Source organism: Hermetia illucens, chromosome 5 (assembly GCF_905115235.1).
Source record: "Hermetia illucens chromosome 5, iHerIll2.2.curated.20191125, whole genome shotgun sequence".
NCBI classification, from domain to species: Eukaryota; Metazoa; Arthropoda; class Insecta; order Diptera; family Stratiomyidae; genus Hermetia; species Hermetia illucens.
In genome coordinates this window covers 74,398,334-74,414,807 of record NC_051853.1, presented here as the reverse complement: position 1 = coordinate 74,414,807, position 16,474 = coordinate 74,398,334, and the positions used below count along the sequence as shown (strand labels likewise).

The 16,474-nt window shown below is 42.6% G+C and overlaps 1 protein-coding gene across 1 annotated transcript in view; it reads right to left on the bottom strand.

Moving 5' to 3' along the window:
* The window catches only part of LOC119657128 (AMP deaminase 2), a 74,922-nt gene extending 61,485 nt beyond the window's left edge, over positions 1-13,437 (bottom strand). Inside the window, exon 1 of the mRNA XM_038063895.1 lies at positions 12,991-13,437. Within this exon, the coding sequence (XP_037919823.1) occupies positions 12,991-13,084 (94 nt within the window). The 5' untranslated portion in view covers positions 13,085-13,437. The remainder of the gene's footprint in view (positions 1-12,990) is intronic.
* Positions 13,438-16,474: the final 3,037 nt, after the last annotated feature.

Below are 16,474 nucleotides of genomic sequence, written 5' to 3'. Positions count from 1 at the left end.
TGTATCTATATATAGTGGAGAATATGTGGGCAAAGGGATTTTCCGATATTCCGAGTCCTTCAGAAATTACAGGGTTAAACAGGTAAGTATTGTGCTGTTTGTGTGTTCAGTGATTTTTTAAATGGATAGTACGAAGGGAGATCGCTTTAACGTTCACCGTCATGCTCGCACTAAAAAACGAGTATTTCATGGGAATCAATAGTTATCAGAGAAGAAAAAGGACTTCGCATCAACATCAGCAAAGAAACTTTTAGCAAGCATGAACGTGGATGTTCCAATTGCGACAAGTTTTGTATATTGTATATTGGCTTTTGCTGGAGTTTTCTCCGGTATTTCTGCAAATTTCTGCAAATATTAAAATATATGTTGTAGTAAAAAAGGAGTACGTAGGATATGTCGAGAAAAGAATGGGAACGCGGCTTAGAAATGCAAAGAAGAATCACAAAGGCATTGGTGGAAAAGGGGCTGCAAAACTTACTGATAAGGACCTCACTACATTTTCTGGGCTAACTATTCGTCGACACGCAAATTCGATAGAAGGAATGAAGCAAGAAATTTGGGCAACTTTCTTTCATAAATGTTCTACAGACGAAAATTCTCAGCATCAAAACTGTCGAGCAGGCGAGGACAGTTGGTGCAAATGGCGCAAAGCGCAAGCTAAAGGAGAACTGAATAGTTTCCACCACGAGAAGGCACCTTCGACTAAAGAAGTTCAAACAGTTATCAAACCAATCTACGAAGATTTGATCAGATGTTTAGGAGCAGAGACCCAGAATAACAATGAGTCGTTAAATGCATTGATCTGAACTTTCGCTCCTAAACACCTTCATTCTGGGGCCAAGGTAGTAGAAATAGCCACTTTTCTGGCTGTAATTATTTTCAATGAAGGTTTCAATGGTATTCTCAAATCCTAGTGACAATGTGATGTCAAGTTGGTCACATATGTCAGGTTTATGCCGACCGCCGTAATGAAGCGCGAATTTGGCGGTCCGAACGACGATCGACTGACCTCGCTAAAAGAGCCACAATTGACACCAGAGAGCAACTATCGGCCTTACAAGACTTTTTTGAAGAAACGGAGGGTGCTCTCTATGGACCAGGTATAGCAGATTAATGGTGAGCTAAAATTTTACTGTTGATAATCACATTTAAATTTTCAAATGCGTTTTTCTCGAAACTGCATCTTGAAAATCGGCTGCCACCATAGCTCAAAATCTATCCAACCAAATTCTTTGAAATTTTCACGGCTTCTTTAGTACATATTTTTACGGTCCGCAAACTAGGATAATTGCAATCGGACGGGTAGTTTTTGTTTTATTCATAAAAAAACCGTAAAAAAACACCAAAATCCAAAAAATTAAGTTTCAAAGCCCACCAAAAATTTACCTTTTAATATTTTCTAATTATCCTAGTTTGCGGACCATAGAATATTGTCCACATTAAAATGCCGTTTAGTTTTTTTCCCTCAGATGAACACAGCGCCCTCCAGCGTGGCAGCAGAAAAACACCTCTTTTTGGAGATGGGTGCATAAATTAACACCTATTCCGAAAATTAGCTACGAAATCAAGCTGAAAAATTTATCACATATACTAGAGATGTCAATAAACATATGGTGAAAAAATCACGTTTCTATATTTATCCAGTCCTTCAAAATAATTTTTCAAAAAAAGGCAAAAAAACGGGCTTCACATGGCATGACCCCCTTAAGTCCTTTTGCTATGCATTAACTTCCTTCACCAAGTCACCGTTTCACTACACTTATCCATGTCAATTATATTATTAGCTAATTCTAAGCGTTAGCGCAGGCGGCAGTGAAAGGCTTTCTGTTTTTCTTGTTTATCATATAAGATGTTAGAATACTATCCCGAAATAAAAAAGCTTGGTCGACAGAAAGCAGGTTGGTTTCCGTTCTGGATCCTCCTGCATTGATCAATTCAACCTCCTACGAATCATATCGGAACAGTGCTGAGTTTAGATTTTCACTTCACTTCATCGATTTCCAGAAAGCTTTCGATAACTTGAACACAGAGTGTATCTGATGTGCAGGAAAGCATTCTGGAGAAACTAACAGCTATTATCAGGGCGATATGCGATGGCGATGGCGCACGTGCTACGTCAAGGTGAAAACTCAGAGGTACTTGAGGTCCAAAGCGGAATCCACCAAGGTTGGATCTTGTCACTGATAATATTTCTTCTTGTAATCAGAGACGTTCTTCATGCTGCTTTGTCCAGAAGACATGGAGGAATTCCATGGACAATGGCATCTGTTTGTTCTCTCCCCAAGTCATGGACCTTGGCCAAATGGCTCTGGATTTGGAAATAGAGGCAAGTACCGTCGAACTGAAGATAAAGATTAACAAAACTAAGGTTTTCAATCTGTCACTTTTGTATATCTAAGAAGCTTGATTTCTGCCGACGCTGAACTAGATGTCACAGGACGCATCAGCAAAGCTAGATCCACTTTATCGGAGTACGCAGGCTTGATACTATTATATTTCAAACGAGGAACTTGGCCGACACACATTCCTGATCGAAAGGCGGAAGTGGTAGTGTATAGGTCACGCATAAAGGGTGGAGGGCGACAATTTCATTACTGGTTTACGTCATGCCGTGGAGCCCACTCTCCCTAGATGACCGACGAGTCGCTCGCCCAAAGAGAATTTGGCGCAGAAGAGTAGAAGAGTGCGGGCGGCTCGAAAAGTCCTGGGCAAATTAGGACGTCTTTCAGCCAACAGTGAACGTGTGTTTGATGCGCTGTACCCCATCAAAGGATGAATGGCAACTATATATATCACTATCCGAAGATGAAATCAATTTCCCTGTTAAGTCTAGTACGTAAATTGCGCGGGCGAAGTTAGTTGGACTGCTTCTAAAGCGTTTTAGCAACAACCGTTGGTAATCAATTTCTTTTTCAGGTTGATTCGCAGGGGACAGTTCCTCTACATAGATTTCCTTTCTGTGATTGCGACTGCAGGTCTTTGGATTTTTCGGCTCCAAGTGCGGGAACGAGCCTTCATTATGTTATTATTCCCAATTTCACGTCGCTTCGCTTCAAATTATTGTGCGATCCTTCCCTTTTATTCAGATTTTTGAACCCAGTTGTCCGACTAAAACAATCATAACATCAATGGATGTACCGTGGTGGAACACATGGAATGAGATCAGAGAAGCAAAACCAAACCGTTTTAGGGAATTCTGTGACGAGATCAGAAAACAGAAGCATACAGGTCATACAAAGCCGTAGTCAAAGACAGATCAATATCTTCTGTCGGTTTGAAGAAGGAAAATTGACCAAGAATGAGAAGGACGAAATATATTTGCCTTTTAGAACTTATTTCCCGGAATCCTACCTCATGGCGGAGATAAAAAATCCAAAAGCGGGTACTCAAATAATTACTATATTAGCACTAACGACCTAATCGATAATCTCTTACCGTCATGTCAACGCGCTTACTGAGCATGAATATCAACCAAAACTGCTCTATGTCAACTGACGGATGTACTACTGGCCACCATATGACAGAAACTATAGAAATAGCACCATTTAGTTTTTGGACATCGAAGGAGCATTCCAGAATACATCACACACAGAGATACAAGATGCTCTGCTGCTCAAAAGAGTGAAAAATACCATTGCGTTCTGAATGGGCAGGATATTAGACACAAATACAAACCCTATTGATACAGATATACAGATACAACCCCTATTGTCATGAACACTACTCGAGGACTTTCCACAGGGGGTAGTTGACGAACTTCTAGGGACGCTAACAAACAGTGGAATGTAGCTCCAGGCTTACGTCGACGACATTATTTTAATCTGTAGAGGGAAATATGACGATACCCTATCTGTCAGAATCAAAACTGGACTATGAATTACTAGCACCTAGTGCAGGAAGGCGGGGTTGGGCATCAATCCAGCCAAAGCCAATAAGGTACCATTCACTAGGAAGTGTAAGCTTGATCCCCTGAGAGCCATTAGATTACATGACAAGTAAAACGGGTAACAGAGGTCAAATATTTGGAAATCGCACAGGAACTACCTTCAACTACAGATGCTGGCAAGCAAGGCGATGTTCAGAGTATCCTCGAGTGTCAGCGAGGAAAGGAGCTGCCTAAATTGAAAAAGGATTGATTTTACCTAGGCGGTACCCCGAAATGCTGGCAGCTATTTAGACTCATTTCTAAGAGATTGGATTTTTGCCTGCTATTTGTAGTCTAGCCTAAAATTGATAGACAAGAGATAGCTTCCTCAAACTACAACTTTTAGTTTTCAATAGTAATATATATTTCGGGAGTAACTTACCCTTTTCATCAGTACAAAGCTACAAATTACATTGAAAACTGAAAATTGTAATTTGGAGGAAGCTAGACCCAACCAGATGAATTCTAAACTGGAATGCCTTAACAGACTGAACATGCTCGGCGCGCTCAAGAAAGTCGAAATACTTTGGATGGTTCTAGGCTACATTGGTTTAGAAGGCAATGAGGCAGCGAATGAGATGGCCAAGAAAGGAGTAGCGACGCCACTACACGGACCAGGGTCCTTCTGTGGAATCGAAAATCGGATCATGACTACGACGCTGAACGAAGAACAGCTGAGAGAACTGTACTAGGCGAATCTACCGGGAATGAAAAAGTCTAGGGTGATCATGGGGACATACGAACTAAAGCGGTCGAAAAGCTGTCTAAACCTCATCAAGAAACGCCTGCGGATCATAATAGAAATACTCACTGGTCACTGTAGGCACAATTATCACCTGGGTAAACTGGAGGAACTACAAGACTACAGATTCTTTGAGGAGTGTGACGAAAATTCCACATATGTTCTGGGAGGTTGTCCGGCACTTGTGCAAAGTAGGTTGAGGAATCTGGAAGAATAATACAAGTGTTGTTCCATTTCTTCCTACCTATTTCATTCGCAACAACCCCATCTATAGATCATCATATAATTCTCAATTTAAAAATCATAAATATATTGATTCAATACTTTTAGCATATTTAAAAGGCTTTCGGAAGGTAACTAGCAAGTGTATCAAAATTTAAGGAATTCCAAAGAAGGGTAGGATGGAATAGATAGTTGAAAATGATGCGGTTCAGTTTCGATTGTGTATTCATCATTAGCGGTTATCCCTTTTATATTATTTTAAACTTTGACCAATGCAATATTTGTTGACATTTAAACATTATGTTTACTTTTTCCAAATGAACAAACAAAAACAGCATAGGAAGCAGCTTAGTACTCTAAACAAATGATTAAATTTTCTTTCCAAACAAAGCAGAAATGAAAGAATAAAGTTCTACCAAAAATATTTGATTGTCACATTTATATTTAGAAAATGCATGTTGGCAGTAATAGGATGCAATACTTCATGAATCAACACTACAGAGCCCATTGTTTTGTTCGAATGCTGAAGACCTTCAATAAAACAACTCATTTGATATGTTTACGTGATCCATTCGTAAGAGAAATGCGAAGTTATTTATAGATATTACATTTCTTCAGAATTGCAGCGATAGAATTGTTATATTAACAATGAATTCAGGCATTTTTTATATAATTTCCTCTTCTCTCTCTCTTTCATTTTTTAGTACACACATGGTAAGTAGGCTCTGCATTACGCTACAATTTATTTGATTCTTTGATAGTTGCAAGAACTTTTCCAAGAATAGATTTGGGTAAATTGTGAAGGAAGCTGGTATCATTGCAATTGCCGTCTACATCAGCATACATAACACCAGAAGTTTGTGTGGTCTTATCAAATTTCCGATATATAAAATCTCGACATAAGTCTAAGGAACTATTATAGTAAGTAACTAGTGCCAACTTTTCTAGCTAAGGAGTCACCGGTTCCAGATCATGTCTGAAGATTATTGATTTATAAATAGCACGTTTGCCAAAAATAGTCTTTCTACGTATGTATAATAATGTGAAAACTATTTGCTTGAAGTTCATGTCGTCTGTCTGGCGCATAACCCCAACCCTTGAAAATGCTCTGTCCTTTCTTCAAACACTAAGAGGAATCGATTTTAGTTGTCTTGCAGTTGCAGGATAAGTTAAAGAAGAGTACAGGGTAAATTTATTTACAATAAAAGGATTCCTATGTGATTGTTGTATGAAAGTTGGCGTAAGAGACGTAAGGGTTCAGTAAAACATCGCATTGCATATTAGGTTTGATATGCTCTTTGATAGCTAACAATTTGATTAAATATACAAAACCGATTGATAATGAATCTTAATCAAAATTCTTACAATTATAAAATTTACTTTGGACTAGCAGTATCAACCATTTTTCAATGAGGCAAGTAGATAGCTACCACGATATCTGATAGAACTCCCAGTTCATTTATGCATAAACGTCACTTGTCCATTGTGGAGATATTTTATAATCACAGGCAGGAACCTGAATTTAATTGATTACCCGACAAGACCTTTTACCAACCAAAAGAAGGGCCCCGAAGTTAGAAAACATAACACCTGTATTATATCCAAAATATTACTAACACCTAAAACCTGCATGAGGCCCGGATTAAAGATAAATTTTCCAATCCAATTTTCTTTCAACTACCTGGTCCCATGGCTTCATGGCATGATCCAGATTAATTTCCTCAAAACCAGGCTCCCTTTCCATCAGAAACTGGGGAATTTCATTGGAGGGGTATCCACAAATTTGTAGCTTACAATGATCGCTATTAAACGTACTATAAGATTCGTATTGGATGCGCACCATTGATGATATCTTCGGGAAAAAATCCGAACCGATGCAAGGCCAAAACTAGTGGCCTAAACGTTGGGACTGTCTAATAAATTTGTGACATATGGAATCCCAATATCTAGCCGGAAGATCACAAACCAACTGGATCCAATGTTGTTGGAAAATATTTCCTGAATAATGTAATAATGAGTAGTTCTGGGCAAGTAAAACTGTTGGTACCAGCTTTCGCCTCGAGAACCGCATAATGCAGGGAAGGCACTGAAAATACTCGGGTTGGGTGGCCGTGTCGTTTCGCCTGCTCATTCCTCTATAGTTTCCTATGACAGTGAATCTAGAGGAGTGTCACTTTTTCCCACCAGGATCGAGAATGTCGCCACTCAGTTGAAAACCTTGATAGCAGTTTGACTATCGATCAGAATGAGTTTGTTGCGCTTGCCAATGCCTCTGCTTGGAATGCACTGAGACATCCTGGAGGGCCGTATGAGTCCGCCACACTATGCGAATTCGAATATACCCTCGCCCCGATTCCGCCGACCATCTTTCATCTGTTAATCAAGAATAATGTGTCATAGCCGCACGCAACACATCGCCGATCTTCCACTTCCCCCGGTTGGAAATCTGGCAGCGGAGTTCCCAGGATAGGTAATACATCGACAACGTTGCTATAGTTGGGCTCAACATCTTGCCCCACGGCAACTAAAACACAATAAGTTAGATTTTTCATTACAATATATCTGCAACACAGCACTGGTGAGAATTTTTTTAACATACGTTATCGATCCACTTCAAAATATATATATTTTACCCTCTGAGAAATGTCACCTTAAAAAAATCTGTCATTTGGATTGCAAATATGCACAAAAATGATTTTTATGCCGTTATGACCCCTTTGCGTTCCAAACAATATAAAATCCAATCACTGATTTGTTTTTCATGTTTACCCTTTGAATTGGGGTTTCAAAATCCATCCAAATTTCATAATCTTCTTACTATCGAAACTTCTACAGTCACTCAAATTGGGCTTGATCTCACAGCTATGACTTTGAACTATCGAAAATGATTTTTAATTGCGTTCTGAAATATGCGAGAAGGATATCGGTAGGGATTTTTACAAGTGACATTGTGATAGTAATGGCCGATCTGAATGCCAAGGCGGGCTCTGACATCTTACTGAAACATGTGATAAGAAAGCCTGATCTTGGGATGTGATAAGGAAGCCTGGTAGGGTCAGATGGGTTTCAACCCACCGGCAGCGAACATCCAATGAAATCAACCATATCGGAATGAGCGGTGGATCTAGGAGTCGTCATCTGAATGTGCGTAACAAAAGGGTGTCAGCATCCCTTCAGGCTTCAAAAGGGACCATCGTCTCATGATCAATTACCTTCGCGTGCATCTCACTACTACGTCTACTCATAGGGAAACAGAGCCCACCGCGCCAAATTCAATACACGTTTCCGCGGTCCGGCTACCATCTAGCAGTGGGAAAACCTTGTATGGCAAACGACCCAAACACTGAACAACTCGCCCGAGAAAATTGAGGAACTGAAAGCTGTGTTGATCGCTGCGAGCAGAGGAAAGTAGGGTAAGATTGAACTCCATTACCGTGGAAAAGTAGGGAATGTGCAGCCTAGAGGAAGCCCTTACCAAAGAAATTGCACCATTGCGTTGGTCTGGGAAGCAAAGTCAAATATTTCGGAGAGGGAATTAACGATACGGTTTTCATGTATGATAATAAGAAACTGAAGAGGTGGAAGGATAACTTCAACATAATTCTCAATTCTGTATCATTCGGCGAAGTTTCACTTCTTGTGGCTGATACGGCAAAGGCAACCCGTCGTAAAATGCGAACGCGGACTGCTCATCCAAATGGTAACGTAATTATTATCTTTCCCATCAACTCATTCAAACGAAGCAAAACCGCGGACATAACTGTTCATTGCAACCATTTTCTCTGCGTGAGTGTAGAGTAGTTTACACTTGCTGTTCATCGATTTCGAGGAAGGGAGGAGCATTTTGCAGAAACTAATTGCTGGGATCAGAGCGACATATGATGGAGGAATTAAAATCTCAGAGGAATTTGAGGTCTAAAGTCGAGCCCGCCAGGATTGCATCTCGTCATCGATACCTCTTCTTCTCATTATCGGTAATATCCTGCTTTGCCGCTTCTTCATTACAAGAGTACGTATCCTTGTGCACACTTCCTATTTTGATTATATTACAAAATAGTGAATTATGACCTGTCAAAATACCTACAATACTTCTGCAAATCTTCCTGTTTTTCAGCAGGATAAACGTTGCGGTAAACATGTTAGGTGCTGACAGGAAAAGTTCAGTGTGTCTAGCAGCATTTAGTCTTTGCCACCTGCCAATATGGGAGACTTGTTCCCAGTTTATGAGGACAACGTTTACCAGTGCTATTGATATTTCAATTGCTAGTTCCGATCCGCATGGGGAAGATCGAACCCTCTTCTGCTAAGGCATCCGAGATTTAATATCCCTCTACATCTCAATGACCAGGTATTGAATCTAGAAATAGAGTTTCTACATTCCTGAACGATTTTTGGAGTAATCAAAAGACTATTGAACGCCCTCGACCACTAGTTGATCACCCAGTTTTTCGCCCTTAACATCGCATATACTTCAACTTGAAAACTTGTTGCATATTGTCCCAAAAGAAAAGCACACTTCTCGTTTTTATTCGAGAGGTAGACTCTTGCTCCCTCCTGCTCCAGAACCCTATTCTGTTTCTGGGCTATCGGTGTAGAATACCTCCATGTATCCCGCCACGCATTCTTCTGGGACTACCCAGTTTTCTCTACAGTTCAAGGTAACTTCGCATCTTCCACCAACCAGATGTAGGAAGATGTAGATCCGAGAATCCGAAGACATTGTAAGAACTGGTTTCAGTTATGTCAGTCTTCCAATGGTCTTTGCCCCCTCCCCCCAAAATCCGTTATTTCTCCATCTAAACGAATTAATCTATGAGCTGCTCCCATTGCAGTGCTTTGAATAAATATATCCAGGGGTTGCAAATTAACTAATGTGTTTAGAGCTGCGCCGGATATCGTGCCAATGGCACCGGTAATAGCCAGACACACAGTTCTTTGCAGACTGCCTAATTTATAGTGAAAATTTGTTGGTTCACCTTAACCCAGCACACTACGGATGCATAAGCAAACAAATAATTCATGATAGCAACATATATGCACATTACCACATGAAGCCTGAGTCTCCACTTCGAGGAAAAAGTTCGCCTGCACAACCAATAGGCTGTGAGAGCTCGTTTCAACTTTACCTCCATATGTTAATTTCAAAGAAGTCTTTTATCTAGAGTAACTCCCACATCGGTGGACCTCGTTGCGCCGTTGATGATGATGATGATGATGACTCCCAAATATTCCACTTCCTCTCGGGGAGGCAAAAACCTTCAAGTTTTCTCTTATTTATAAATAATATCATTGTGCTTTTATTTTGACTAACTGACAGTCCATGCCTAAGGTACGTTGTATATTTGCACACACTGTTCCGAGATCCCATTCAACAGCAAACACAGCCACGTCATCAGCATAAGCTTGAGCTTGTAGAGAGGCGATGAGCGTACTCGGCAGCAGCGACGATAGCACAGCTCCTTGAGGACAGCAAATCAAACAGCTATGGAACTCTGGGAATTTTCGGCAGATTACGCCACAGGCAAGCCGATCTTCAAGAGGCAGTCTGCTACAGGCTTTCCAAACAGACGTGTTGCAAGACGGCACAAAGGTTTGCTCGTCAACTTGGTGAAAGGTTGAGTTTATTTTAATAAATTTAGTTAAAAAAATATATAGAAAGCCTGGCTCGGTTTCGCCAATGTATTCCAGGCGGAAGTAGTGGCGATAATGGAAGCTTGTGTCGATGGTTGGAGCATCATCCTAACCTCAAGCGTAACATACCCATTCTGACCTATGGTCAAGCCGCCATTAAGACATTATACTGAAGACGCTGAACAGTTAGGGCCGCACGCTCAAAGTCATCTTCTTCTGGGTTCTCGGTCATAGGAACATAGAGAGAATGAGCGGGCTAACGGACTGAACAGGTGGTAGGTGCAGTCTGCATACCGTTGGCGACTGTCAGAAACGAAACCTACATATACTACTTAGCAGCCGCTGACTTCAAATGGCGAGAGCTTATACCAAATGAAGGAGGATTTGCCCCGGCTATAACAAGACCCGATCACAAGATTTTTTATCCCAGATGCATCCAAATGCAACAAACAAGGTTACGGCAGTCTGCACGATGAACTATAGGATAGGGGATCATACATACAATTCGCATTACCGAAGCTGCGGAGGGGTGGGGAAAACCCTCAGATACTTCTTTAGCGATTTCCCTGACATTGTTAGACTGCGGGCATCAGCTAAACCATTCCTTGAAGACCCCAAAGAGATCTCCAGTTACAAGGTGGGAGCGATGCTATCAGGCGGTCAGGCTCTTGGTATCTAGCCGGATAAACGCGGTCACGCGACTGAGAAAAGGGAAGTCGAAGATTCCGGAAAGCCAAGGACCGGAATCATCAGCCATAAAAGAAAAATTGGAGGACTCGGTCAGGAGAAGCAATGTACTCTGGAGACCTAGGCTCGATTTGCGATTTACTTCATCCCTGATGATGGAGGTAGTTGTTTAAAAAATACATCTCATTTTTAAATACATAATAGTCTGCTAACCATCAAACTCCTCTCCTTCGAATGAATGCTTACTTATGTTAAAAAATGTAAATTAAAGAGAGAGCAAGGTGAATTATGTTCTTAGACGTTGAAAGCAGCGAAATATGAAATAATTTGATAAGTCGAACACTAAAAACTGATTATTATTACTTTCGTCTTATTATGAGCTATCATCGTCAAATCGCGACGCCACCAACATTATAATCTCCCTGGACTAGAAGACGATGATAAAGATTTTTTAGAGGCAAGTTATATAGGTTTTTGCGGTTCTAAATGTATTTTTAAAGTAATCATAACCTGGGCTATGTTCATCTTTACGTAGATAAATCGAAAACAAATCGCCTGTTCTGCAATTCCGTATAGACCAAAATCCCCAAGTCTATACTCTATCACCACGGAGGGAAAGTACGAGACAAACTTCCCAACATAGTGAAATGATAGTGGGAGGTAATTCGGAACATGTTTTTGGCGCAGGAAATGGGGATGATTAGTTTGGGCTCGCTAGATTTGCCTACATGCAAGGGTGCACTAATGTAAAGGTTACCTGCCGCCTGAACTAGGTAACTTTCCACACGTACTTGCCACACCATAACAGTTCCAGAAGTTGGCTCTTTACTCCACATTAATTAGCACCTATCTGAGATGCTTATCTAGCGAACGAATGTGCATGACCTTCGATATTCCCTTTCGCTTGAGTAGTTCCACTTGGCAGACACCGAGCGGCTGACTCGAAAGCGTCGCAGTTCATCGCTATCACTCCAAGCGGCGGCAATTCGCTCCATACTTGTCTTTTGCAACAACACAATGACTTCAATTGCTTGATAGCATGCGATGTAGTTGGAACGCGTGCGAGCCTTGCGCGGCGCTTTGTAAACATTTGCCAGCCACACCGAAATTGGAAACGTATTGCTGCCACCGTTGCAGTTAATTGGCCATAAATCGTGAGTGAGGCAGTCGAGCCAGCACGGTGGCATGCCAGAATGGTGGAAAGCCTAACACACTCGAATTCCGAATCAATAAAATTCGAAGGTGCGAGCAAATCGAAGGGGGCTCCGTACTGGGGGGATGAAAGGCTAACAAACTTTGCAATTTGGTGCACGGCAACAGTGAAACTCGCTCACCCATTTTCGCAAGGGGACGACCGCCCAGCTTGGCAGTGGAGCCTTCGACACTTGGGAACATCAAAGTCGTTCGCAAAGTAATGAATTAATATCTCAGCGAGGCGATTTCGAGAAATCACTTCCATGGCGCAGTAATGGCCAAAAATAGAAACTGCTTGGAGCAGGTTCGCGGGAACTCCGGGGCTCGGAGGAACAAAGCGCCACTGACCAAGTCGCCCCAATCAGTCATCCGAGGCTGGGGCGCCGGAGTCTGGCGGTCGTCCCGCTCGACCGCTTTCGCGAACAATGGACCAGCATGACTCCGCTTTGTGATACGCACAGACAGCTTCCTCGATTCTGTTGCGGATTCATTGAGTGCGGGCTCAACACAGCTGACGAGGGTGCAAATGTCCTGTCATCTGAACGACGCAATTCCGCACGCCCTTAAGAGCTAGAAGTTGCCAACTTACCCATGTCCGTTTTGGACTCCTTAAAGTCCATCTCCATGTCCACGTCGAAGGCGAAGTTCTTCGTGGTGTAGTCTTCGATCTTGGAGGCACTCATTTCTACCACTGGCCACTTCCTCCGGGTACTTTTCAACTCAAAATTGACGGATTCCCGCACGCACTTTTCTCACTCCGCGGCGCTTTCCACGCACACACTGCAACCGGGAAAACTGCACAATTTCGCCAACGTCGCGATCTTGCATCCAAACAACCAAACACTTTGTTTATTGTTTCACGACGGCCTTGCAAACAATGCGAACGGTAATTTGTGTCTTGTTCCCTTCCCACTGTTGACGGAAAACTAGGCGAGGAGACAACAAACAGAAAACAAAGTGGCAATGAACGAACGGCGGCGCAGAACTCGTCCCAAGAACACTCTCCACGCGGCAACGACACGGCGTTTTCTGACGTTGGATTTGTATTGCCGGCGCGGCAACTGCTGTCTGCTGGGCGGGCGGGGTTGCCGTTTGAGGCGCAGATGGGTTTTACTGGTGTAATCTATGCATTATTGAACTTTGGGAGTGAATTGTGACTCAGGGAGACGTGTCGGAACCTTTTTTTTACAGTAAAGTAAAACTGGTTGATAACATCCTTTCAAAGCGATAGTAGAGTCCTTGTCATTGTTTCGCCGGTCTCCCTTTCTCATAAGATGTGATGGACATCCAAAGTGATTCAACCAAAGTGAATCATCCGTAGTGCATTTCATAACTATAGAAATACTTCTGATTTGAGAGAATTTATTCTGCGCTCGTGTTAACATTCGTGTTTCTCTCGCGTTCATTCTTCCGGCTGACTTCTTCCTGCGTAAGCTTCTTAGCGATGAATGTAATCATCTTTTCGACTTCGGTCCATATTCCCTTCTAATGCAGTTCTTTGGGCTTCGAATCTGGGGCAATGAAAAAAAGTGTTCTGCGTCCTCCCAATATTTGGGCAATATGGCGAATCATCATGCCCAAATCGATGCAGATATGCTCGATAGCTTCCGTGCCTGCTCAAAAATTGAGTTAGGTCGAAACTTACTTCGCCGTGGGGTCGCTCTATCCTTTTTCGGATATCCCATATGATTCCGTGAGTCTAGCGGCCTTTTTCTGACTCGTCCCACTTCTCCTGCCATTCCGCGATAGTTACAGTTCATTCGAACTGTCGCCGACCTTCAGGAGACTCTCCGGTGAGATATGCTCTATCGTAAAGTCGTTGTTTTCCTTTAGCTAGAATCAATCGGGACCATTCCTGCTATCACGCAAGCTACTTCATTGGATATTGCTCTGTAAGCACAACATGTTTGGAGTACAGTTATGCGATACGCAGATCCAATCTTCCTTTTATTCGCTGTATTTTTCAGTTCATATGCTTATACTGGGGCTGCATACAGTTGGATCGAAATAAGGAGTCGAAGGATCGGCTTTGGGTCGCCTTTATTTAGTAGCATTCTCACAACTGCGCATAAAAACGGGACAAATTGTACCAACTGGTTCTCCTGGCTGGGGGTTTGGTAGGGCTGACAACCCTACACGAAAAACCAATGTTACGAAGCCACGAAAGGAGCTTCGGACAGGATGGATCTTACAACGACGAACCCGGCAACGACAACGGATCAATCATTTGCGCATTTTCTTATTGAACGTGCGCACCCTGTACAGAGATAAAGCTGATGAGCAGCTAGCCGATACCCTGTCCAAATATAGGGCAGATATAACAGCGTTACAATAGATACTATGGACAGGGACCGGTTTCCTGGAGAAGAGCCGCTCTACCATATATTATAGCGGTCATCCAGTAAACCATGTGCTCGGAGTAGGTTTCTTAGTCAGCCAAAAAATGAAACCTGCTGTTATCGGCTTTGAAAACATAAGCGAACGGCTGTGTACTCTGCGCTTGCGAGGCAAGTTTAGAAATATAAGCCTCATAAACGTTCACGCCCCTACAGAGGAGACTGCAGAGTCGGAGAAGGATACCTTCTACGAGGCAATAGAACGAACCCTCGAAGCCTGTCCGAGGTATGATATCAAAATCATACTTGGGGACTTTAACAGCCAAGTAGGGAGGGAGCCCGTATTCAGGCGATACGTTAGCTCCCATAGCTTACACCAAAATACAAATGATAACGGACTGCGAATTTAGTTAGCAGTGTCACACGAAACAGTTGTTGGAAGTACCTGGTTTGCGCGGAAAGCGGTCCACAAATATACGTGGGCCTCTCCAGACGGGACCACTTTCAACCAAATTGACCACGTGTTGATCGAACGCCGCCACCTCTCAGCTTTGATGAATGCCAGAACATATAGGGGAGCCAATATAGACTCGGATCACTATCTCGTTGGCATGGTGCTCCGAGCTCGAATAACAATACCACCTAGAATCCCCTCTGACAATCAAGTGAGAGTTAACACTGAAGCCATCCACAACACAGCCCTCCGCAACACCTATAAGAGGGAAATGGATGCCGCAATAACCGCAGTCAACAGAGGACCTGGAGGTGAAGCATCAACAAATGATCTTCACAATCGCCTGAAGAACGTTATCATGGATACGGCCACAAACACACTTGGCCCCAGCCGCAAAAGGAGTCGGAACGGCTGGTTTGACGATGAATGTAAGCTAGCAATGGAACGGAAGAATGCCTTATACCGAGTAATGTTGCATTCTCACAGAACGCGGGCACGCGTAGAGACTTATCACGAACTCCGTCGAGCGGAGAAGCGACTTCATAGACGGAAAAAGGAAGCCTGGGAGAACCAACAAGTCTGTGAACTCGAAAAGTACAGGGAGCAACCGCACCAGGCGCGAAAGTTTTACCAACAAGTCAGCAGGATGAAGCCTTATACACCTCAATGCTCATCCTGCCGAGACAAAGAGAGAAATCTGATTTCCGACAGAATGGGCATATTGGAGCGATGGGTTGAGTACTTTGATGAGCTACTAAACAACCAGAATATCGGCGAGTTGCAGGTCCCGCTAACTGAAAACGACGGAAAAATACTGCCACCACCAAGTATAGGAGAAATAGTCAGTGCAATTCATCGCCTTAAAAATCATAAGTCGCCAGGAGCCTATGGAATTACAGCCGGATTAGTTAAATATGGATGCATCAACTTCTACTCAAGGTATGGGATACCGAATCAGTGCCTGACGATTGGCAACACGGCATTATCTGACTCATACATAAAAAGGGAGATATCACACAATGCAGCAATTATAGAGGTATCACGTTGCTGAGTACCATCTATAAGATATTCTTCGCTATCTTGCTAGGCCGGATAGCCCCATACGCCCAGAACATCATTGGCCCATACTAAAGAGGCTTCATTCCAGCCAAATCAGTAACAGATCAGATTTTCTCTCTGCGGCAAGCGATGTTGTAATATGGACAACAATTGCACCATCTATTCATGACTTTAAAGCCGACTATGATAGCATAGCCAGGGTAAAACTGTAAACGGCCATGAGA